This window comes from Eufriesea mexicana, unplaced genomic scaffold (assembly GCF_001483705.2).
Source record: "Eufriesea mexicana isolate 0111107269 unplaced genomic scaffold, ASM148370v2 scaffold100, whole genome shotgun sequence".
Lineage (NCBI taxonomy): Eukaryota > Metazoa > Arthropoda > Insecta > Hymenoptera > Apidae > Eufriesea > Eufriesea mexicana.
This window is the reverse complement of record NW_016908280.1, coordinates 1,257,638-1,282,688: the sequence shown is the minus strand read 5'-3', so window position 1 is coordinate 1,282,688 and position 25,051 is coordinate 1,257,638. Positions and strand designations below refer to the sequence as shown.

General features: G+C 45.6%; 1 protein-coding gene across 1 annotated transcript; it reads left to right on the top strand.

Annotated features, from left to right (window-relative positions):
* The first annotated feature begins 19,135 nt into the window (after positions 1 to 19,135).
* Positions 19,136 to 20,352, top strand: LOC108554923 (mitochondrial pyruvate carrier 1-like). Its single transcript, XM_017910341.1, has 3 exons — positions 19,136 to 19,194; positions 19,635 to 19,735; positions 20,156 to 20,352. The coding sequence occupies exons 1-3, from the start codon at positions 19,136 to 19,138 to the stop codon at positions 20,350 to 20,352; spliced, it is 357 nt and encodes a 118-aa protein (XP_017765830.1).
* Positions 20,353 to 25,051: the final 4,699 nt, after the last annotated feature.

Sequence of the window (25,051 nt, the reverse complement as noted above, 5' to 3'; positions counted from 1 at the left end):
GCGTCCAATGAAATTTTCTTCCGGCAGAGTTCTCTGGAACAGCGCTCTAAAGCCTGTCATGTCAGGGTGGTTTTATGATACACGCAATAAACGTACAGGATATTTTCGAAATTGAGATTTGAGATGTGCGACGCTCTCTGATTGTAAATCGAATAACTAATACCCATTTTTGGAAATAATTTTCGCACGCTTCTGATTATCCGTCAGTGTCAAGATGGCATCGAGTGGACGTCAAGTGGACGAAACTGGAAGCATGGAAAGTTTAAACGATTATATACGATGCTTTCCTTTAAAGAGGGGTCGCCAATGATTTGGTATTGCTTAATAATCCAGACGAGCTATTAGGCCTATCTCGCGGGCGCAGATGTACAGAAGGAATGGCGAGGGTGGTCCCGTCATAAAGACCGCCGCAACCCCCGAGTAGCTGGAGTTCGAACGATCTCGCGCCGTCGAACGAGGAGATTTCTTTTAATTAAACTGCCCCCACCCGGCCTGCAGTTCCTCTTTCTTTCCCTCTGGCCGGTTTCCACCGAAAACGGGACTCCCAGGACATAACAGCCGACAGGCACGCGTTATCAGCGTTCGCCAGCAGTCCAATCCCCGTCAGTTAGCTACTTCTGCCTCCCCTTCGTCGCTGATCCGTTCCTGGCTTTTGCTAAAACTTGACGCGTTCCGATGTCAATGTTTCTGCCGGAGGAAACTGGCTCGCTGCGTTATTTCTTCAGCTAAAATTCAGCCATTCAGCTTTTGGAAATTCTCTTTTAAACGTGCTTCGTGTACATTTTCCTATTTAGGCAATTTCGTTTGGTTTATCATTGCGTGACATTATTATGTATTATTCAGATAACCGGGAAGTAACGGACCACAATGGCGGCTAATTTACGACGAGATTATCGACAACTGGAGGAACGGAATACGTTTGATTGCGAGGCAGGAACTCGATACAAGTTCCATTAGCAACGGTTCAGGAGGTAATGAAAATATCAGTGACCGGGCGTTTATCGCCGTGTCGTTGACACGTTCCACCGTGGCGGACACACCGAGGCGACAATTCCGTAAGTTGTTCGTTTTTATAGGGGGGGCCAGGTGAGGAAATAAAAAGGCGAGCACGTCGAAGCATAGACGAGGAAAGGAGTTACGTTCTGTCCCGTTGTGTCACGTTGGACGCTCGTAACAGCCGAGGAGCAGCAGGTACCTCTCGCCTCTTCGTCCTTCTCCATCCTCGGCAAAATTACTTATAATATCTGTCAACGAACAGACACGGCCCGGTAGCGCTGTTACCGTCGCGCTACAATCCCTTGGAGAAATGCCCTCTTTATTATCTATCAGAAGCAATCTACTGGACACTTTCCTCTCTTCCCGCGCTGTCCGCTCGTTCTGCCTCCTCCGCTCTGTTCTTCGCCACTTTTTCGAGGCTTATGTCCGGTACTAATTCCGCGACACCCGTCTCGTTCGTTTGGAACTCGATTTTTCGAGGGTAAAAATTCCAGAGTCTTGCTTCGATAGATACCAACCGGGATGGAAATCGGTCAAGACGTGGGAGATACGTTTCTCGAAAGGATCCTCCTGGTAGAGAATTCGACGGGAAAATTAAAGAAAACGCCCGGAGCGTAGAGAATCGTGGGTTAACGAACAAACAGATTGGCAGCTAACTGTCGTTCTAATTGAACCCTATCGAGATAGCAATCGTCAAAGGCGAACCAGTTGTCCGACCTCGCAGGAGAAAAAGAAGAGTGGACGCCCCACCACGTGGCCGGAGAATCGTTTCTCTATGGGCGATTCACAGAACGATGGAAGAAATTTGAAGGCAGGACCAAGGCGAGCACGGAGGTTGACGGCTTTTCAGGTTCGCTAGAAATGCCTCGAACGTCCCGGCGTATAAACTGCCTGGGCTAATTTAGACCGACTGTTCCGTGAAATTACCGGGGCTCACGGGTAATGAGAGGGTGAACGAGGGCCAGGGTATCCGCAACCCTTGGACAGTGGCCGGCTAATCACGGCCGCTCGTTAGCGAATTGAATGCGCCTCGAATCGTATCCGATCGAATCCGCGCCGGATAGAAAGTCAAAGAGCTGCTTTCTACCTTTAAAAAAGACCTCACACCGGCCGCTGAAAAATTTCGCACGGTCCCTCCCTTTGGGACGGCCAGCAGCAGCACCGGTGTCCAAGGACAGCGGAGGATGTCTTTTCTGCACGCTCATTCGGATCGTTTCGTGTCACGGGACTGCAACGCGCCTTTGTCGACGGGCACAATTTCAGAAAATCGTCCGTTGCCGCTTTTAACGTTTTTGCCACGAGAAATCGAGTAATGGACGAAACGGTTTTCTAATCGATTTACAGCGGCGAAGAGACGTCCGTGGGTATCCCCGGGACGGGAAATTTGTCTAAGAGATGGAGGAACGTGTTTAATAGCAGACGAACGTCTGCTGAACGCTTCGACGAACGAATCGCGAAGCGACGATTGTCGGCGACTTAATGGACACCCTATATTTGCTCATTAACGGACCCTCTGTCGCGAATCCCGAGCACTTCCACAAACTCTCGACGACGGAGGAACGACCGACGAGGAGGAGGTCGGCACAAAGGGACTGCTCCAGCCAGGGAGAAATCGAAGGATGGAGGAAGCAGGAAGAAAGGGAGGAGAAAGAGGGACGGGAGCCCTCATTAGGAGCTTTGCGAGAGGAAAAGCGATACGCTGCGTCGAGACGCAACTTACGCTTTTGAAGACGCTCGAAGAAAGAGCCGAGGAAAATGCACTTCTCGATAAAAATCCCCTATAGTCCTTCGGCGTACGGTTTCTCTCGACAAACCAATTCTCTACTCGCGAACAATTCCAACGTTCACCGTCTAATTCCCTGCTTAAATGTAAAACACCCCTAAATTGTCGTATCCATAGGGGGTTAACCCTTTGCACTCGGCGATTTTTTCATTATAGAAAAATAGTAATTCGAAGTGAATTACTATTAAAAATAGGAAATCGTATGCAAATTAAGACGCAGAATTATTTTATTTCGACATTCCACCCATCGTTGGGTAATTTTAAACATGATATATTAATTAACGTCGATTTTTAGAACCCGATTAAATGGCGACTGAGAGTCGCCCCTCAAAGGGTGCAAAGGATTAAATGACACCAAATATTGCAAGATAAATTAATCCCTATATTCTTTCGGCATACGAACTTTTGGAGCAGCAAAATTTCAATATCCAAATACAAATTTGCATCTCATCTCTTTTCACGTATGTAACAAGATATTATACGTAAATTTAAAATAGTATATTCCAGTATATTTCCAGTATATAGTTTCCCCTATCGACAATCGAATTTTTCATAGCAATAAAATTGGAATATACAAAATTCAAATTCCCGCGGAAATTTAAATTTCAATCTCTTTCGGATCGGTAAAATAGAAAAGGAAAGGAAATAGAAAAATCCCGTTACCAAATGTTACGCGCGATTTACGCCGAATTCCAAAACGGTGAATCGAGAGGGTACCGTTCCAGAAACAGGAAGTCGATTTCGATTTCCTCGAGGAACAGCCGGTTCCCAGGCCGTTGTCATTCATATCGCATCGCAGGGCGAAAAACGTTCGAGCCGCGTGTCCGTAAAAAGTGCGAAAATTTGCTGCCGGTCGATCCCGCTTCTCGGAACGTATTAGCGTGACCGGTTCACGGTGAAACGTCTACGATTAAATACGAGTCCCGGGCAGCCTCGCTTCTTCGTAACTGCCAGCGAAGAAAATCGCTCCGGTTTCTTCCTTCTTTTTCCAATTTTTTCCCTTTTTTTTCCCTTAATCCCCTCCCTCCGTGCCCGACTCCTTCGCCCGATTGGCGCGAGCGCGCGCCATTTCAAAACGTGGTCACGACGCGCGTTAGCCGCGATTAATATACAAGTCGTGATTTCAAGCGGGATACTTAGAGGGCACATTAGATTTCATATCCACGCGCGACGATTAAATCTCGTGCAGCGTCGGGAACGCGGGCCTCGTCATTGTTCCCCTTCGTGGAATTATTATCACCGGCGGTAATATGGTTTTTAGCGAATTCGCGGCCGGATCGGCTCGCTCGTTAAGAGGACGAGCAGAGAGCGACGAGCATTCGCATTTCTCCTCGTACGATCGATGGAATCCCGACGTGTTATACGCGTCGATCGTCTCAGTGACGAATGGCGGGATTAACATTCAAATTTCGCGGTCGTGAGAGGAGTGGCAATTACCGGCCTTCGTGGAAGTTAGATGAATGAAGAAATGAACGTTTGACCCGCATCGAATGCCACACGAACGGCCCAAAGGTTGAGGCTCGAGGCCACGGCTTCTTCAAAATGGACGACGAAACTTGTAAATCTTCGCGACGTCTTGCACATGTAAAACAGCCTGGGTAAATGACACTTCAATTTCTGCGAGTGACAACTGGTATTTGCAGAAAATAGAAACGAAAATGGAAGGTTGATATCGGAAGCTGGAGATTCCAAGATGGACGACGGAACTTGACAATTTTTATCGAATCTCTGAGATGTAACTAGAAGATCGATACTGTGCGAATGTCAAGCCTCATAGCAGCAAAATTTTTAGTACAGGTAACCCTCCTATAACACTGTAGATAGATTCCTAGGAAATACCGTGTTATGTGAAACCGTGTTGTATGAGACCCAGAGCCAGTACAAATAGGCAGGATTACGTTTCGAAAACTCACTGGAAACAAGTTTTTTCTTTAATTCTACATAGACAACTTAATTTTTATTGAAAATATAAACGTATGTACAACGCAAAACAAAGAAATAAACGAAAATATTATTTTAATTTAACGCAATTTTAATTTAATAAATTTCTTCGTCGTCACTGCTCACGTAGAAATACAGTGTTGTACAAAGGCTTTTGCAATTTCCTTATCGTGTTGGTGCCAAACCGTGTTATAGAATACCGTGTTGTAGGAGGGCTACCTGTACTATCAATTTTGTTAGCAAAGATAGATCAATCGTGATGCACACCCTGTTGCAACTATCTACAAATTTCTAAACGCATCGCAAATTTATTTTTTCCAACGATCGCGTTAGAAATCCAACATGGCGTCGATGATAACGCTACCATGGACCGGTCATCCGCCGTCCAACGATTAAATACTACAGTCAACCGAACCATACTATCACCAGTAAAATATGCATGAAATTCACGGTGTATTAATTGCCTAGATAACCAGTAAGGTATAAATTATCATCCTTCGAGTTCTCGAGAGTTGCGCGACTTTAAACGGCGATAAAAGGAAGGAGCGGATCTCTGGATGAATAAATCGGAACGGTCGGTATTCGCGGACAGCTGTAAATGTTGCTGGACTCGAAACGAGCGGTATTTAACTACCGAATAACGTACAACGAATTCCATCTGATCGCGACGCATAGTTCGCCGCAAGTCGCCGAGGAACGATTGTTCGGCTCGATCGGCGTTCTAACCGCGGCTACAAGGAGAACGGGCGAGACGGGAGAGAAGGAAAGAGCGGGAGGGGTAACAAATTTTTCAGCGCGGGATTTATCTCCTTTCTCATCATTAAATTCACCGTATTTTACGTAACGTGGGAATCGACGGAACAGGGGAACAATGCCGCGGTACCAAGTGTTGCACTGGTACAGAATCGATCGGTGAATAATTCATCCGCGTGAACGGTTCGTCACCGTGCTCTCCATTAATTACCGATGCTCAACGAGCGAAAGAACTCCGTTTATGTAAGCCGCGAGGAAAAATGCCGGCGATAATAATGGCGTTACGTCGCGCGAAACACGCTAATCTGGCTCGCCGATCGCGAGGAATTCCTCTGTAACGAAGGTTTACACTTGTCATCGTTTCCCTTTTCGTACGGTTCTACGGCTGTTTATCCATTCCTCCGGTTAGGATCGCGTGTTTTAAGACACCACACTTCCTACGAGTATAATCCTCAGGTATGTTTACATAGAATTCTGCGAGATCGGTTCGCATAATTACCGATCTAAGAATTTTTTTAAATTATTCTTCCCTTTCCAAAGCACCCTTCGACTTTGAAGAACTTCGAACCTGAACTTCAAATCCCCGAGAGTCGAATGTTCGATTCGAAGACGAAACCAATTAGCACGAACCTGTGAAAAGCGACGAAGACGTCCGAATAATTAACTTAATCAGAATCTAATCGATACCAGGTCAAGTAATAAGTACGCGGTACCTACACAACGGTATAATCGATATGAAAACGTACGACACCGATACGATAAACGGACGAATCAGTTCGAGGCGTGCCAAGAATCCGAAGCGTACTCATTAAGGATCCATCCGGGGCCGAGATTCCTCGATCGCATTTGCGTCGCGATTATCGAGCGCGAGGCGTACGTGAAATTCTCGACAGCTATTAAAATCGTCTCGATCCAACGACGGTGATCGTCGTGCGACCAGGACGAGGCAGAGACGTTGGCAGGCTCGAGAAGAAATCGAAAGTTCGCGATCCGATTTCTTCTCGACGGATTCCACGCTGGATCGGCCGTTTTCTTTGCTCTGGCCCGATCGTCCCCATGAATATTCATGTTGTACGCGACTTATGCAGAACATCCGCTCGTCAACGGGGCTGGAAGTGGTGCAGGGAGGCAGAGAAAGAGGGAAGACAGAAGGATCTCTCGTCTTTTTCCCCGATCACGGCAGTTTCTTGTTACACGATCGATTCCCCGTATTCCCCCGCGCGCGACAGCTACCAGCGCACGTTCCTACGGGGCCTTTAATTAACAAGGAATCAATCAATGGCGGTCTTCATGGAATTCCGAAGAAAAGCGAGCCAACGAGCCTGGGACGGACGCCGGGGATCGGTGGACGCGATCGGGTCGTGGGAGGCGGAGGACTATGCCTCGATCTTTCGACGGTCTTCGTGGAATGGAAATTTTTAACGTGCACGCGCGACTTCGAGGTCTGTATCAGCTGAGAAGCTGAGAAGAGTCCTGGTTTTCTGGCCTCCATTCGTGTCCGAGTTTGACTGCTGACTCGTGAGTAATTTACGAGTGCAACGTGGGTTAGTTGCATCCATCGGACAGCGGAGACACAGGTAAATCTTATGCTAAGAGTGTAATCTGTGTTCGAAAAGAATATACCGTGACGTTTCATCTGCGTTGTAAATTTATGAAGATCGCAAGGTGTCTAATTGCTGCTACACGCACCGAATCTAACGGATTGCTTCTCTTGGTTACGGAGTCATGGTACACAGAGAACTCGAACACACGCGACTCTTAACTCTCTGCGGCACGGGATTTCGGATAATAAAATAGACCCATGTTGCACAGAAATTTTATTGCATTTTAAATGAAAGAAAATTGGTATATTTTTACCAATAAAGAAATCGCATACTGTGGAAACATAAAACCAGGAAAAGAAGATTTTCGAAATAAACCTTCCGCTTGCAACAATCGATGAACCTGTACTGGCATGTTGAATGTTGCCAACACGAGCGAATGCATTTATAACATTTGTCGAAGATATTACCAACTGCTCTACGTAAATAAGACGCAATATAAACTTATACTCATACAACTATTGCAATATTTCGAGGCAGTGCTAAAAATGTCCCACCCTGCACGGTGCATCAAGAAGATGGGACACTTTTAATCCCAGCGTACCCCAAAGAGTTAAACAGCTGCTGAATAGCTAGAAATACGTCTGATCATGTTTGTCATAGCAACACCTAGATCAATATATATCTATAATACAGATTGACGTGAAGAATTTGCAAACGTTCTTTTTGTTAAGAGATTTTCAAAATGCTTCGGAAAGTACGGGAATAAATTATATCAAGAACCTTCATAGACTGTCATATGTATATAAAAATGTCCCACCATGCATTATGGTGCATCAAAAAGGTGGGACACTTAATCCCAGAGTGCCCCAAAGAGTTTAGCCAAGTATGTTTGAGACGTATCCTAACGCTACATCGACATAGTAATTTTCTAGAGGATCAGAAGGTCTATAATCGTTGATATAGTTGGAATTATTCTTATCGAACACGGATTATTGACAACAAAACCAAGACGTAAAAATTTTCAATTATTTTATTCGTACAGTGATTCCAGAGGCATCACCGGACTCAACAGCTACCCAGCAGCGATATACAAGAACAAGAAGCCAGAAAGGGATCACAGGCTCTGGAAATTAACGAATCGGTCCGATTCATCCCGGCAAAGGGACACAGACAGGTAGACGCGAGATCGGATTCGTTTGCCATCCAGTCGATCGGCTTGCCGAATTTCGAGGAGCGAGCTGGAACCAATAAAAATGCCCGGCATTCCCCGCGGCTGGTCCGAACCTTGCCACGACCTTCCCTCCGCGTCTCTACGCTTTTCCACCCCCGCTGGAGCGACGTGTTCCAGTCCAAGCTGTCCTCGTCCGAAAAGCAACCACGGTATCCACCGCTTGTACTTTCTCGAAGCCCATCAAAGACTAACCAAATATTTGTCGAGGTCCTCGTCGACCCTCCCACGGAGGGGATGGCGTGTCCCTTGCTTTAAACGCAACCGCGTGCACCCTCCAGCTGCAGAAAGGGGACTCCCTCCTGGAAGATCCTTTTGTATCAAATCGAGACTATCGCGAGCAGAGATCGGCCGATGACGACCCGCGCCACTCTGGATTCTTTAATTTCTGTAACTGCGCGAAGGCTGAGGGACCCCGATGGAAAAGAGGGTGACCGAGGGCGATTCCATCGGGTGATTCCTTGTTTCTTCGACCGTTCCTCTCCTTCTTGACATCGTTAGACTCAACGAGACTGTCGGACTCGGGGCACCAAAGTCAAACATGTTAGTTTTTCGAAGAATCGTAGCACGGGGGTTGATCCCTGTTTCGAGGGAGAAAGGACGACAAAATTCTCGTGGGATTATGCAGTAGCAAAATTCGAATATTGGAATATTGTAAGAGTATGTAAGAGTATGCGAGCTCCGGTTACCGATAAGATGGCGTGTGTGATGAGCACGTAGCAGTGATAAGTCTCAAAACGATGCGCGGCGAATTAACAAAGGGGGCCCACCTTTAAAAACTCGAGGAGCGGACCACGAAAGGTTTTACGCAATAGACGAGAGCGACGTGTGAATATCATATCCAACGGAATAAAGTACTTGCAGTATGAAATTTGCAAATTTAAATTCACAAAGAGAGAATCAAGGAAGAGCCCCCTCTTTTCCAGGGGTCGCAGAGCAGAGGCAGTTTCTCGCTCCATCGACAGGGATCGATTTTATCAGAAAGAAATATAATCGACGTTTTAACGTAATCGTGGAAATAGGATCGTTCGGTCTCGTTTTACCAGTCCAAAGATCCTCGTTATCCTTATAGCACAGAGACACAAAGGCGGACGGAAAAGAAAGGAGAGAGAGGGCGACAGGGGGTGGCGATGTTCCACGGCGAGCTCGAGAAATTCCGGAGTCAAATTACCCTCTCTTCCACTCAATGCTGCCCTTTCGCCCGGACTATATTGGATTCTTAAACGGTGACATTTTGGACAAAAGTGGCCGAGCAGAATGCGCCATGGAGCTCTCGCAGTCTCGTGTAACCCTGCCAAATTGGCCACCTTGTCGTCTCAATCATTTGGATCTCGATCTTCATTGGTTATCGAAACGTACGAGTATATCTTTCGACGAAAGACAATCTATATCGCTGTATCTTTTCTCCACGAAATTGTTCCATCGTCTTTTCCCGGTGGGACAAGTTTATTAAAAATCTTCGGTGACCGTCGATGTGCGGATCGTTTATCTTTCGCGTATATCTCTTTCGCGGCAAGGAATAAAGAGGATCACCAGGATTCACCGCGGGTAGTTAAGTCACGGGAGGTTTCGAAACACGTCGTATGAAAACGAAAACAGCGCAGGTCCATTCGCGATACGCGTTCGTCCAATATTCATCCGCGCGGACGTAAAAGTCGGGCGCAATCCTGTAAAAATACAAGGTTTTACCTCGGAGGTATATCAGACCCGCAGCTTCTTCCATTGATGGCCCCGCCGGCGTACAATAACATTTCTCTCCTTCCGCTTTTGTATTTTGTGAGTCAATTCGAAACATGAATCGTATAATAATTCAACGGAGCTAAGGAAAACAGCCCGGATATTATTCGCCCCGCCTAGACCACCCCTTAAACCGGACTCCATATTTATGGCAACGGGGCTTAATAGAAAATAATAATTTCGAGTGAACTGTCTATCCGAGTACTATGGAAATTAAATATCCGGAAAATATTTTGGATATTCGACAAAGATTTGAGAAATTGTTTACGGACGATCCAGTGATGATTCTTGGATTGGGGTGTCACACCCGATACTCTCGTGCAGCTTTTGCGTAGAATTATGTAGAATTATAACGCGATGATATTGGAATAATGTACGTAGTTCGCGGTGGAAGTAGAGCTGCTTGCAATTCCGATGAGAAAACTGAGTGCTAGGCGAGGCTCACTCGCATCTCGACGGATTTCTGTCTTCTCGCCTCTCATACATATTGTGATTACTTCCAAAGAAGGATGAGCTAGGAGGATGGAAAGCGGTCTGGTCAATGGGAAAAGAAACCATGACTTCCTGCCGCTATACACGATGTTAATAAATATCGGACATGCTAAAGCAAAAATGAACCAGAATCCCTATTTTCATTTGAAGGAATTTTATTCTATACTGTTCTTTTTATTTTTGAAATTATTATCGAAACCCCAGTTTTGATTCCTTCTGCTATTTTATTATATTGAAATCCTATTTCGGTCCCTTGGAATATTCTTCCCAGGCAGACGATTTTCACGACTAATTGAAGTAGTTGGAACCACAACTGTAGTTGAAGATTCATACAGTAGCCAAATAAGGCTCAAGAATGATTCTGAACAAACTAACCACTAACAAGGATAGTGCAAGTTCTTCGTGTCATAGATTTAGTTGAAACTTTCTAAATTTGTAAATTTAGTCATCCAGTTGAAGAAAATGTATCATTGTAAGGGCAACTACTCCATAGTTCTTGAGATATCTATGATTAGAATTTTATTATTGCCTTAATTACAGATTTATTTCGAATATTTGTCAATTGCTCTTGTGGCCTAATGGCGATATCCAAAAATTACCATACTGGTGGCAATTCTCAGAAGTTGCCTTTAGACCACAATGCCACTTGCTAACTATCGATAACTATTTAGAAGAAATCTGTAGTTAAAAATATTAAAGTTTTAATCATAAATATCTGAAAGACTATGGAGTAGTTGCCCTTATAATGGTGCATTTTCTTGAACTGAATGACTAAATCTACAAATCTGCAAAGTTTCAACTAAATCAATGACGCGAAGGACTTGCACTCTCCTTGTAAGTGAGATCACTAAATTAATCACCACGTAGACACCATTTGTACAGCTAGTTAACAGGCACGAATTCGAGTAAGTAATCACCGGTGCCCATTACTGGCCAGTAGAATCAACACTAACGAATTCCATTGCTCGATACGATTTCCATTAACGTTCCACGCAAGAGAGTGCAATTACTTGTGAATTCTAAGAAAATGGTAACACAAATACCCCCATCCTGAGGATCAGCAACGTCGACGAAACCATAGATCCTGCGCAGCAAGAACAACCTGTATCCCGGCTACGAATTTTCGCCTTAAACGTCCAACGGCAATCGGGACGGTGAATCCAGGTTTAATTAAAAAAATGCCGAAACATCGAGGAATTCGATGGGAGAGATCCAGAGCGAATGCTCGCGTCTACTCGCGGAACCTGGATTAAAGTCGATTGTCAAAAGTGATCGGTGATCGATCGATGACGGTAACGAATGGTCCCGCGCGAACCTAAGATCTTATCGGCGTTTCCATTTCCGTTTCGCTCCCGATTGCCTGCACGATCCTCGCGTGCCATTCCTCGGCGTCCCACCGCGCGAATTGAACCGGGCACCCTCGCCGCGGCGACGTCTGGCCGATGCTAAATAGCAGAAACATAATTTCGTGAGTGCAAGGGGAATTGCTTTATCGCGTGGAATAATGGCCCCGTATTCACGGCCGGCCCTCTCATAATTCTCCTCCTTTCCATTGCACTTTTCGCAGATTACACGTGGCGTCGATTCGCCGAGAATCGAATTGAGCCCATGCATCCTTGAATATTCCTTTTCCGCGCAGAAATTCTGCTTACAGGCAAGAGTCGAATGGGGAGAGCCTGACGAAACAGGTGAAACACAACGAGTGATATTATAACGAATGATACTATAATCGAAGAAGATGAAGATCGAAGAGACACTGGAAGAATGTCCTGAAAGCAACGAATGGAATAAATATTCGAGAAGATGTACGTATTTCCAAAAATTTCACTGTTCATTGCCTATTTGACATAGTCGAGTCCTTATATGTATACGTCTTTGTGTTACAGATTAACTACGATCATGCAACGATGATCACAGGCCAATACTGATCTATGGACTTCAAAATCCTTCGATTCCATGCAGGCATCAAGGCGTCCGTTTTTGGGTTTAAAAGGACCTGCTGTCAGTCTCAAATCCGGAACAGCGTAGAATGCCTTTAAAGTATCGTAACTCATAAGGACGTGTTTAAACCTCTTATATTTTATATTCGCATAAGTGTATATATTTCACCTACGTTAAACTTCATATATCTATTATTGTACAACTGAATACTTCCCTGCACGCTGAACGCTTTGATTTCATCCTAGAAACTCCGGCACTTTGCGCAAACTGTGATTTAATTGGAGCAGAAAATCTTTCCAACGTTCGCGTGCAATATTTACCTAGAGCAACATCCGACTACTACAAAGTATCGCGCGTAAAGCGATCTTCGAGCGAGGTATAACAGACAGTCTGCACGCGGAGAAAAATTGTAAAAGGAAATTTTCCTGACTGTAAGCGATATCGACGTATCGAAGCAGAACCTGTAAACTCTCGCAAGGACGTCAAGTCGCTTTACACCCGGCGAGAGGTATCGGGATGAACGTCTCCCTGTCCCACCCCCATTGTAATTTTCTCCCTGCGAAAACACCCGTGTTCGTGGAAACACGGTGGATTAATCGGGACGAAACATCGGAGGTCCGATCGATCGGTGATTCATTAATTAACGTGCCACGACTAATCATCGTGGGTCGGGCCAATTAGGAACAATTACGTACCGCGCAACGGGGAATATTTTATCAGGGTAATTACGTTTCGTAATAAAGTCTCATCGACCGGACACCAATCAGCGAAACGATCTGGACCACGGCTGGATCGGCTTGGTCGGACTGCAGAACGGGTAATTAAAAGCATTGTCAGAGTACAAAGGCAGGGGAAAGGGGAGAGGGTTACAATCGGCAGCGCGAGCAGACGAAAAAGACAAGAAGCGGCGTGCACCCGCGCGCAAGAGGAGACGCGATGGACGCCCCGGTTTCCGTGCCGACCAGGCCGATTCGTAATTACAAAGTGCGATCTAAATCAATCTTGATTACACACGGGAAACGCTGCGTCGCCAATTTACGTAATACAAAAAGGCCGCAGATTGCATGTTATTTAGGGACGATTAAATATAATCGTTCAATAATTATAAACGGGGCAAAAGCGCACGAATTAATGGTATTCCGCTTGTGAGAATCGCGTCCCGTGCCTGGTTCCTTGGTAACCTGCGTCGGAAGAGAACGGTTTGTTAACCGATCATCGTCCTGTCGTTACATTTCGATATTATCGGAGCACAGCGCGGATTTTTCGTTTCATTTCGATGAAAGAAAATAGTACGATTATTTCCATAACGTTGACTCGTCTTTATTCCAAGTTGCAACGAAGAACATACATCTATGTCTGTTCTCAAGCGTGTGTACCAAACGCGCTTTCTTTCCCGAAGGTACCGCAACGAAAGGCTGAAACCTCGTCAGACCAAGTACTTCAATCCCTCTTCCGAAAGTAGACCAGCAATAATTTCCAAAATATAAATATCGAGCAATCGAAAAGCAATCTAAAACAACCACAAATCAAAGGTAAGAGTCGAAATAAAGGATCGAAAGCCACCCTTCCATCTGCGAGATGCCTCTACGTAAACCTCGACGTATCCATATATCGATTACACGCTCGATTATCTCCGTCGATTAAAGCAGCGAAAAAAGAAAGCTGCGCGAGTCGTCATATCGTAGCAATTACGCAAGCACGTTCCCCTCTCGAATTCCATGGTCGCGATTGATGCCGCCCGCGAGGGTTAGCGTCGATTCAATCCGACCGAAACGGGCAATTAAAACCGCGCCGGTGGAATCCGCTCTGGATTCCGTGCGGGAAACGGCAGAGAGAGGCCGCGAAGTTGACGGGAGCCGAAACGAAGAGGAAGAAGGAGAGACCAGCGAGCTTCCGCGGTTGACACGCGCGGATCCGTGGCCTCAGCGCGGAGACCTGTTCCCGTCCGGCGGCGCATCAAGGCGAGACTATCGTCTCCGAGGGAAACAATTACTCCGAGAGCGAGTGCATAAATAAGGAGGAAGAGAAACCGGCCTGACCACGCTGGCGGTCACAATGCACCTCCGGGTGCTGACTGATTTGCATCGACTGCACGATGAGGTGCTCAGGATGGCGGTCACTGGTCTTTTGCGGAGGGAGCGATCTGGCCGGAAACTATGCACCGACATCCACACGATTTTTATCAAAAAACATCAAAATTTCACGGTGTCTCTTCTACTTCGACTATGGGTACTCTTGGAGACTTGGGATACTCTTGGATGATTGTTTGCAGTATCTCCATTTAGGCATTGTGCCAGTCAGTCGGTTTATGAAGACTGCGGATTACGGATGTCACTGACAATGAGTTTCAGAAGACTTCCTTTCTACGATGTTAACTCTTTGCACTCGAGAGGTGACCTTCAGTCACCGTTTCATAAAATTTGAAAGATCGTTATTAATTAACATATCAAATTTAATGCAATGTAACAGTGTGCAAGGTATCGAAATCAAATAATTCTACAATTCTATTATTATACAATTCTTTATTTACTGCTCTCAAAAAAGTGTCGTCAGTTTTTAATAGAGAATCTTTGATTTTCTACTCTTCTCTAGCCAAAAAATTGTCGAGTGCAAAGGGTTAAATATAAGAGTGACCTAAGACGTACATATTTCAATGCGAAATATTAAAAGTTTAGAACTACAAATTACTACTATACATTGAAAAATTAATTAGGTAAAAGTACGAATCCGATCTAACGATCCAACTTCCCGCTAATTTACCAAGAATGGTTTTATACTACTGTGATACGAATAAATACAGTACAAAGTAAGCGATAAAATGGTGAATTTATTATTAAGATCCTATTTGTATTACTTTCGCTTTATTTATCATTCTCATGCCTATTGTACCGAATACACGAGGTGCTAATACTACAGGTACTAATACCTGATGTAATTTAGATAATGAACTATGACTTAAATCGATTTCCAGATTTACTAGTAGCGAAAGTGGACTAGAAAGTGATACAACGAACAAAGAGTTTAATGGAGGACCATTTTTAAAATTATAATTCCAAAATTGATTCGCGATGGCGTATTTGACCGGTGCCTGAGAAAGCAAAAGGAAAAGTCGGAAGCCACGATGCGGATGGAATTTAGAAGATGCTCTGTACCGAGGTAAATATTATATCGAATTTATTCTTTTATATTCCTTCGGTTACAATAAGCATTGTCGTAGGGATTGCTGGAGTTTATTCGAAGTCGCACACCGCGACTTTTTACCCGCGGTAGGGAGAGGAAACGTGTGTCAAGGGGTGACTGTGGCTGTCGGCGGGTATTCTGAAGAAAGGAGGACCGGGGGTCGGCAAATACGTAGGACGCATTCAGATCAGTCTCCGGAGGAGGACGAGGGGTGGTATAGAAAAGCTTTTCGGGACGCGTCAGCAAGAAACATCAAAGTCCGTGCCATTTCCTCCGGCCGAATACAAATGAAATACTGTACGTACCGGCGATTGTATCGTTTTCTCGTCGATACGTAGCAATTTGCGCGAAATACGTCCGTCTAATAAAAAGGGAAAGAAACAGAAGAAACTACTACCCTCCTCGACAGACTCAAGGATGAAGTACAACGAATTATATAACCCAACAGTTATAACGATCAAGAAACAGAGCAACAAGATAGCCTCGATAAGATACAAAATGGGGTATCTTCCTTATCTCGACTTATCCTCGCAATATATTAATCCCGAATTTCCCTACGTGTAAGATACGCATGAGACCACGAATAGCGAGGAAATTTGCGAATGTTCGATTGAAATCGAACGATCGATCGAGACACGGAACGGCTGATAAAACGAATCTCGTGGATTCGCGAGAAGGGAGAGACGCATGTAAACGACGCGACCGTGGCATCGCGAAATACACCAGCCATAACACGCGAGACGGAAAATAGCGGCAATACTCTTGAGTGGCTGGAATGGTGGCCTGGGGGACCTTACTTCCTTTCTACGATGTTAACTCTTTGCACTCGAGAGGTGACCTTCAGTCACCGTTTCATAAAATTTGAAAGATCGTTATTAATTAACATATCAAATTTAATGCAATGTAACAGTGTGCAAGGTATCGAAATCAAATAATTCTACAATTCTATTATTATACAATTCTTTATTTACTGCTCTCAAAAAAGTGTCGTCAGTTTTTAATAGAGAATCTTTGATTTTCTACTCTTCTCTAGCCAAAAAATTGTCGAGTGCAAAGGGTTAAATATAAGAGTGACCTAAGACGTACATATTTCAATGCGAAATATTAAAAGTTTAGAACTACAAATTACTACTATACATTGAAAAATTAATTAGGTAAAAGTACGAATCCGATCTAACGATCCAACTTCCCGCTAATTTACCAAGAATGGTTTTATACTACTGTGATACGAATAAATACAGTACAAAGTAAGCGATAAAATGGTGAATTTATTATTAAGATCCTATTTGTATTACTTTCGCTTTATTTATCATTCTCATGCCTATTGTACCGAATACACGAGGTGCTAATACTACAGGTACTAATACCTGATGTAATTTAGATAATGAACTATGACTTAAATCGATTTCCAGATTTACTAGTAGCGAAAGTGGACTAGAAAGTGATACAACGAACAAAGAGTTTAATGGAGGACCATTTTTAAAATTATAATTCCAAAATTGATTCGCGATGGCGTATTTGACCGGTGCCTGAGAAAGCAAAAGGAAAAGTCGGAAGCCACGATGCGGATGGAATTTAGAAGATGCTCTGTACCGAGGTAAATATTATATCGAATTTATTCTTTTATATTCCTTCGGTTACAATAAGCATTGTCGTAGGGATTGCTGGAGTTTATTCGAAGTCGCACACCGCGACTTTTTACCCGCGGTAGGGAGAGGAAACGTGTGTCAAGGGGTGACTGTGGCTGTCGGCGGGTATTCTGAAGAAAGGAGGACCGGGGGTCGGCAAATACGTAGGACGCATTCAGATCAGTCTCCGGAGGAGGACGAGGGGTGGTATAGAAAAGCTTTTCGGGACGCGTCAGCAAGAAACATCAAAGTCCGTGCCATTTCCTCCGGCCGAATACAAATGAAATACTGTACGTACCGGCGATTGTATCGTTTTCTCGTCGATACGTAGCAATTTGCGCGAAATACGTCCGTCTAATAAAAAGGGAAAGAAACAGAAGAAACTACTACCCTCCTCGACAGACTCAAGGATGAAGTACAACGAATTATATAACCCAACAGTTATAACGATCAAGAAACAGAGCAACAAGATAGCCTCGATAAGATACAAAATGGGGTATCTTCCTTATCTCGACTTATCCTCGCAATATATTAATCCCGAATTTCCCTACGTGTAAGATACGCATGAGACCACGAATAGCGAGGAAATTTGCGAATGTTCGATTGAAATCGAACGATCGATCGAGACACGGAACGGCTGATAAAACGAATCTCGTGGATTCGCGAGAAGGGAGAGACGCATGTAAACGACGCGACCGTGGCATCGCGAAATACACCAGCCATAACACGCGAGACGGAAAATAGCGGCAATACTCTTGAGTGGCTGGAATGGTGGCCTGGGGGACCTACGGGGATAAGGATTTGCTCCAAGGGGAAATACTCGTGCGAGTGGCACATGCGGGAATGCATATGCAGGGAACAGCGAAGCCAGGTGCGTCGATTTCTGGCGCTAACGGGCTCCTTCCTTAAAAATCTCAAGCTTCTATCATCCTTACGAAACCCTCGTGCAGTTTAAAACGACTCTTTATCCTCTCCAAACTTCCCCCCCAAATATATCACCGAAGCTATGAATTTCAGTCCAGGCTGAATCCCTGATGAACAATCGGAGGACGGAGCAGAGTATAAACGATCTGAAAATTGTGCCCTTAAGTTAAACAATTGAATCGTGACGAACTAAAAATTTTTAGTCGTTTTTAAATTTTGTATATTCGTGACGTTTCGCATGCAGATTCGCGCAGATTCTTTTTCCCTCGGACGTTTCCCTTGGACGAGGGTACCAGAATGGCTGCGACACGCCACTGGAACTCGAGGACCGTATAGTCCGCCCCCTTCCCAGATCAATAATACCATTCCCGTCCTCGGCGCATGTGCGACGGAATATCCCCCCATAAGCGAACTGGTTTCCACCCCCAGATGAACTACGCTCCGAACGCCTTGCACCCCTCCATGCAACATTCATAGCGCCATCAATATTATACGCGCGAAATAATAACCTGTGCATTTATTATGAGGGGGGTGGCTACCGTGGCTCGAGAGATTCGTAAAAAAGACGCAGGAGAGAGAGAGGGACGAAGAATGGCCGACGAGGGACGATAAATTATGCGTGTAAACTGTTATGCAAATCAATTGGTCGAGGGCGAGAGATCGGCCAGAGTGATGGATCGCTTTTCAACGAGGATCTCGCACGGAAAAGCGACATCGACGCGGAATTAATCGGTCGATGGCTACCGTCCAGCGATACTACGGTTCGATCGATTCGATTTCTTCGTTTCGCCGCGGTTTATGCACCGCGAAGTTTGCGTCGCGAATTTCGAGCGAGACGCGAAATCGTTCGGATGAGATGACAACGATCGATTGCATTCGGAATAAAGCGTCAAGATCGTAGGTTACATAGGTGTAGCATTTAACGGATCTGCCAGTGCTCGAGATATCTACCGGAAGTGGTACCGATACAGGAGGACACGTCGCGAGAATGGGAAATCGATCGAGGAGAAGTCTGTGCGGCCAGAAGGCCAGGAATTATTTCATGAGGTAATCGTCGCGATCGAGCCTTCGACGATCGAGGAGGAGCTTAATCCCGCGATATCGTCGTCCGAATACGATGTTTGCATTGGCCGCGAAGGAGATAACGGAGGAGACAAAAATGTGGAACAAAGAGGACGATGGAGGGACTAGTTGCGTCGTAAAATCTTTATTACCGTCGGGCATCTCCGGAAAAAAGCCTTCCTGTCGCGCTTATGTAATCTCGGATACTCGAATTTCCTCGTATATATCCCATTTTCTCCTTCTTCCTTCTTTTTATTCATTCTTTTTCTTACGATCAGCGAGGAAAAGAAACGAGCGTACATCGTTCTCACCATTCTTGCAATACGATCGTGCACGCACACCTCCTCTTGGCCGTTCCTATCACGGAATGGAATAATTTATGGAAAACGAACTACTTGCTGTTTTGTTTTCCTCTTTTTTTCAAGCACGCACTTCTGGGGACCGGTGTTCAACTGGATGATACCCATAGCGGCCATATACGACACGCAAAAGCATCCGAGAATCATTAGCGGCAAAATGACTTTGGGTGAGTTCGCCGCGGCCGCGCTTCGTCGTTGGACCTTTCGGGGAATTCGAGTTCCGCCGCTCATAATAATCACGTATCGCGACGACCACGACCATGGATGGCGGACAGGGAACGGGGACAAAGCGGGGGCGAGGGGCGGGCGAGGGCCAGAGAAACGGGCCCATAAAATAATTGCCGCTCGAACGCAGCGAATCAGCGTTTATTTCTTAATGAGCCACCATGGAACACGTGGTCCAACGGAGACCTGTCATTCCGGATGGACTATCGTGCTAGAAAACGTGAAAATTTTCTCGCTTTCACACTGTGATGGTTTCAAACTTCCACGACACGCTCTCCTTCGTCACCGCGTTTTTCCTTTCTCCCTTTTAGCCTCTCGCTCGCGCTTCTGACCTTTGCAAATTTCTCTGATCGATTTTTCAGCACTGACTATCTACTCTATGGCGTTCATGAGGTTCGCCATGAAAGTACAGCCGCGGAATTTAATGCTGTTCGCGTGCCACTTTGTCAATACCTGCGCACAGCTTGTACAGGGTTACAGGTACATCGAATACCATTATATCTCGCAACAAGAGCCCACTGCCCAACAGGCACCTGCCTCTACGGATAAGACGGAGTGACTTTGTATATCCTGATCAATCAGCGATAATCATCTTGAGAATTTTTAATAAACCTTGATAGACACCTGATACTCTCGAAATCGTGTTTCGTCATCGAAATATTTAAATAATCGCACGTTACATGAGCAATATTTAACACCTTGCGCTGTAATGGCGATCGCTCTCTCAATCCTGACATCTTTCGCAATTTTATCTCGAACTACATAATAAAATGCGGAATATAGAGGTTAATTAAAATCAAATTCTTCTTCGATCCACGCGATCTGTCGTAATTAAATCTGAGTGCGAATAATCGTGGAAAGTACATGAATCGAAGTTTCGTGAGGATTTTCCGCGAAATCGGCAAGTATTCGAGATTTTCTTCGATACATCCTTATGTTTTCCTCTTTTTCCTTTCTCTGTTCCCCATATCGAGTCGAGAAGGTACTAGTTTATTCGCAGTAGCCCCAATTCGATGGACGAATGTATAAGGAGAGCAATAATTTCCTAGGGGTCGGCTGTCTTTCTCGTTTCTTTTCCCGCGCCTCGAACAAGGCCATTCGATCGAGCTTGGGGTCATTTTATGGGATCTGGCACGGATCAGAGGCACGAATCTATTCCGGTTTTTCCGAATGCTAAGCCACGCTGCGCCTCCGTTCCGTTTCTGCTCTTTGCATTCGTTTGGTCTGGACGAAGGGACACGAGATCCGCCCTCGCGTCCCTGAATAAATATATATGGGCTGATTAGCCCTGCTTGGCTTCGATCATGCGTTCCTTCCCTTTATTCGCTTCCTTTGCATTCACCAGAGAACGGTGACGTCACCGATTCTTCCTACTTCAATTACCATTTCGCGTACCGTCCTCGGGTCTCTCGAGAGGTTCTAAAAAATCCCACGAGTAAGTACAAGTATTCGTGGATACTATCGAATTCTACTTTGAGCGATAATTAACATTTCGATAGCCCAATCTCCAATAATTTCCTCCCACTATTCCACAAGTGCAATGATTGAGACTACTAATAGGAAAATTTGCTTCTATTTGTAATACACTTAAAAAGCATGCTACTATCAACTATCGCATTCATTATCCTGTTAAATATCAGATACTCGAATGAAGACTTTGAAACGACATTTTTACACGCGTGATCCTTTATCGTCAAACGCCTCAGTTGCACCCCACGAAACCCCCCTAGCTCTCGAATCCTACGCCAACGCAGCGTTTCCACTTTTCGCGAAGGATTTCGTCTATCTTCGGGAACCGTTGATGGCCCAGCGAAACAGGGAGGAAGAAGATCGCAGAGGCGAGACAAGGTCCACGGGATGAGTCCTTCGGGACTGATTTCACAAACAAATGCCGACGATTGAATGCTGGCATGTCGCAAGATGGATCGCTCTCTTTGAATCACAGATTACCCGCCGCCTTCCACCTCGTCCTGCGGTCCTCCTTCCTCCGTGGCCGCCGTTTCCAACTGCCCTCTTCCTCCGGCCGGCTCGTCCTTCCTTTTCTTGCTCCTCCTCTCCTTCCAGGCGCCTCTCCACCTCCGCGGCTGGACGGCAGAAAGGAAGAGAGAAAGAGAAAGGCCCATTCGAACTGGCAGCACCGGCAATTTGCCACATGCCTACGTAGCTGCCTCTCCTTTCTCCTCGGCAGAGGAGTCTGCGTCAACGACAGCCGAATCCGCCGCGAAACCCACCGACCTATCGCCGATCAGACGCGATCTCGATGACCGGTGACGGTCAGGCATTAATCAGGCTACCGATTCTTACTCTCCACTACCGCGAGCTGCGATCACTGTCCGCGCGAGAAACGAATTTTGCCCGATTCCTAAAGTTTACAGAGCAATTCCGACAACCCTTAACACGAAGAGTACGAATTCTTTGCTATTTATCTAACTCTAAGGTAAGTATAGTATATAAGGTGACTCTAGTCTCGGAGTAGCTAGTTCTATATACGATAGTTCAATCGCTTGAGAGTTACACAGGGGTAAAATATGAAATTAAACGAGGAGAACTATGTAATAGTATACTCTAACAAAATTAATTATCTAACGAAAATTCTGAAGATTTACTCACCGCTTGCCTTACCGTTTAAGTTCCGGTACCACGTGCTGTAATTAACACAGTCGGTCACACGTTGAACCACTTCTTTCGAACACTGCAAAGAATAATACGTAACTGGTGGTTGAGACTCGTAAGACAGGAAAACATCGACGAAAATTAACCATGAACCTTAAATGTAACGTTCGACTTCCTTATCGTGAATCGACCTAACGAGGTATGGAATAGTTGGACGAAACAGTTCCGGTTTTGTGCGTTGATTCGTAAGGAAATTCTTTCTATATTGGTATCAAAGGTATCCACTTGTCACACGTATCCATCGAACGTCCAGAAAATTTAAATTCCTTGAACTAACGACCAAATGGAAGATCGTGAGATACGCGCGATCCCGATAGGGGAACCGAGGTGAACAATAAAAATTAAAGAAGTCTGCCGAGGAGACGAGGAGGAAACTGGGGTGGAAAAACGGGCTGGCCAGCGGCAGGAAGAGTGAAATGAACTGTAAAGCGGAATGCACAGACTGTAAAGCTCGTCGCCGCGGAAATCCATGAGGTCGTGTGGAAAGAGGGAAAGAAAGCTAAGAGAACGAAAGGAAGACGGGGGTAGGAGCGCACCCTCCGTGATCCCGGCGACTTTTCGTCGGTCGATGATCTTTAAATTAAGTGCACCGGCTTATGACGCCCGTGTAAAGTCTTTCGGGGTGGATTTTCGCGAGCGGCCTATGGGTGGGGCGGAAAAAGGCTCTTGAAACGCGTGGCGAATGCGGCCTGACGAGCAACCCCCTCGGCGAAATGAATCAAACGCACCCTCGCGATGCAGGACATACATTAGGCTGACACGCTTGGCACGGGCCATTCGGAATGCTGACTATTCCCGGAGAAAGAGAAAAATAAGGATACTTTTCGTGGAAGAGAAGAAAAAAAAAAGCAGGAAAAGAGGAATCGAAAGGAACGCCTCGTGGTGGTTAGAAACGAGATGAGCTACGATCCCTTGAGATCGCATATTGCGCGAGTTTGCAATATTATGGGTAAGAAGAAACAAAGGATGTTCTTTCTTTCTTGTCTTATTTGCCTTCTTTCCTTGGTTTCTTTTTACAATGAATCGCCTCGTTTGCAATCTTAGATCGCGAAAAAAGATACTGGAACGGAGTACCACTGTCCGAGAAGTAACGCTCGGGTGATGGCCACGCAGGGGGAGAGGAATATTCCTGGTGGATTCATAAAAAAGGGAAAAGTGCTCGAGTCACCCCTGAAAAATAACAGGAAACCGGGGCGCAAGCTCGCACCATACGGCCGTGAAAGCGTTTGGCGTTAAAAAATCATGAGGGTGTCGTTTTCCTCGTCGTGGTTTTCCCCGGCTTTGAGTCATCTCGGATACGACGTGTTTTCGAGTTCCTCATCGCGGACGTGTCTCGTGGAAGTTGGGTCTAAAAATTCCGTCTAGGTATCGCGAAACTAAATTATCCGTTACGACGACCACGGCCAACTTTAAGTTTCGAGATATTCGTTGACCAGAAGGGGGGGAAAAGGGGGAAATAAAAAGAAAAGAAAATAGAACGAGGAGGTCCACCAGCGACGAGCATGAAAGTGCAAAAGGTTAAGGGATTCGAGCTGGTGGAGGAAGTTCGTCGCGATGTTTTCGTACAGGGGGTGCGCCATCGTAGATGGCAACATAATCCTCGATAGAGGACCGTGACACATGGAAACATGGGGGACATCTTATCTTCATATTACACACGCGTGATGGTTCTCAACTTGGAGTACCCTCGTGTATCGAACGTTCATCCATACGAATCTTCGTATAAAAATCACGCGGTCGGATGCTGGAATTATTAAGAATTTCCTCGAGGATGGAAGTAAGGGAATAAATCGGGGTCTCGAAGAGAGAGATCCGAAAGTGCAAGACCTCGTTTTCATCTCGAGACGAAACCACTTCCAGGTTTCGCGATGAATCGAAGAAATCTTCCGCGGACTCGGTCATCCCCGATCGCGAAATCGAGATTCTATTACTCTAAGAGCGCACGCTGGTCGGTAAACAAGCTAGACGAAAGGGGTGGATCCGCGTGGTAAATCGCGCGGATCACGCGTGCACGACCGAAAGACGCGGCGAACACGCGCACTTACACGCAGACACGGGACGCTCACGTTCGAGATGATTTCAGTGACCGGAGGATGGTTTATGAGCCGTAACCTTCCTGTCCGAACGCCCACCGCCTTCCTCTCCCTCTTAGCTGAAGAAACACCCTTGCAGGGAGTAACGTGACTCCAATCCTCCTGTAAATTCGATCCAATATATTAGGGTTAGCTTTCGCGGGAAGAAGCTATCGACGCCTGTATCCTGCAGTTCTAGTCTTCCACCAACTTCCGAATTTCGCTCTCGCCGATCACGCCATGAAGATAACTCTAATCTGAGTTTAACGATTCCGCGATAACCCGAGATTCTGGGACTCTCCTAGGTGTTTCGTAACTTGTGCCTTTAACCCATTGTTCTACGATTTAAGTTCCTGTGGTACGTACCATAATCAACAGCAGAGTTGGTCACACGTCGAACCATTTGGTCCGAACACAGCGAAGAATAACACGTAACGTGTTGTTCACGTTGAGTCCTTTCTACGTACAAATCACGTCTCTCGCCCGTGATACTCATGTTCGACCCGAATCCTT

Coding starts and splice junctions, on each gene's coding strand:
- LOC108554923 (XM_017910341.1), top strand. CDS start 19,136: ATGGGAAATCGATCGAGGAGAAGTCTGTGCGGCCAGAAGGCCAGGAAT. Junction 19,195..19,634: donor GCCAGGAATTATTTCATGAG/GTAATCGTCGCG, acceptor CTTTTTTTCAAG/CACGCACTTCTGGGGACCGG. Junction 19,736..20,155: donor TAGCGGCAAAATGACTTTGG/GTGAGTTCGCCG, acceptor TCGATTTTTCAG/CACTGACTATCTACTCTATG.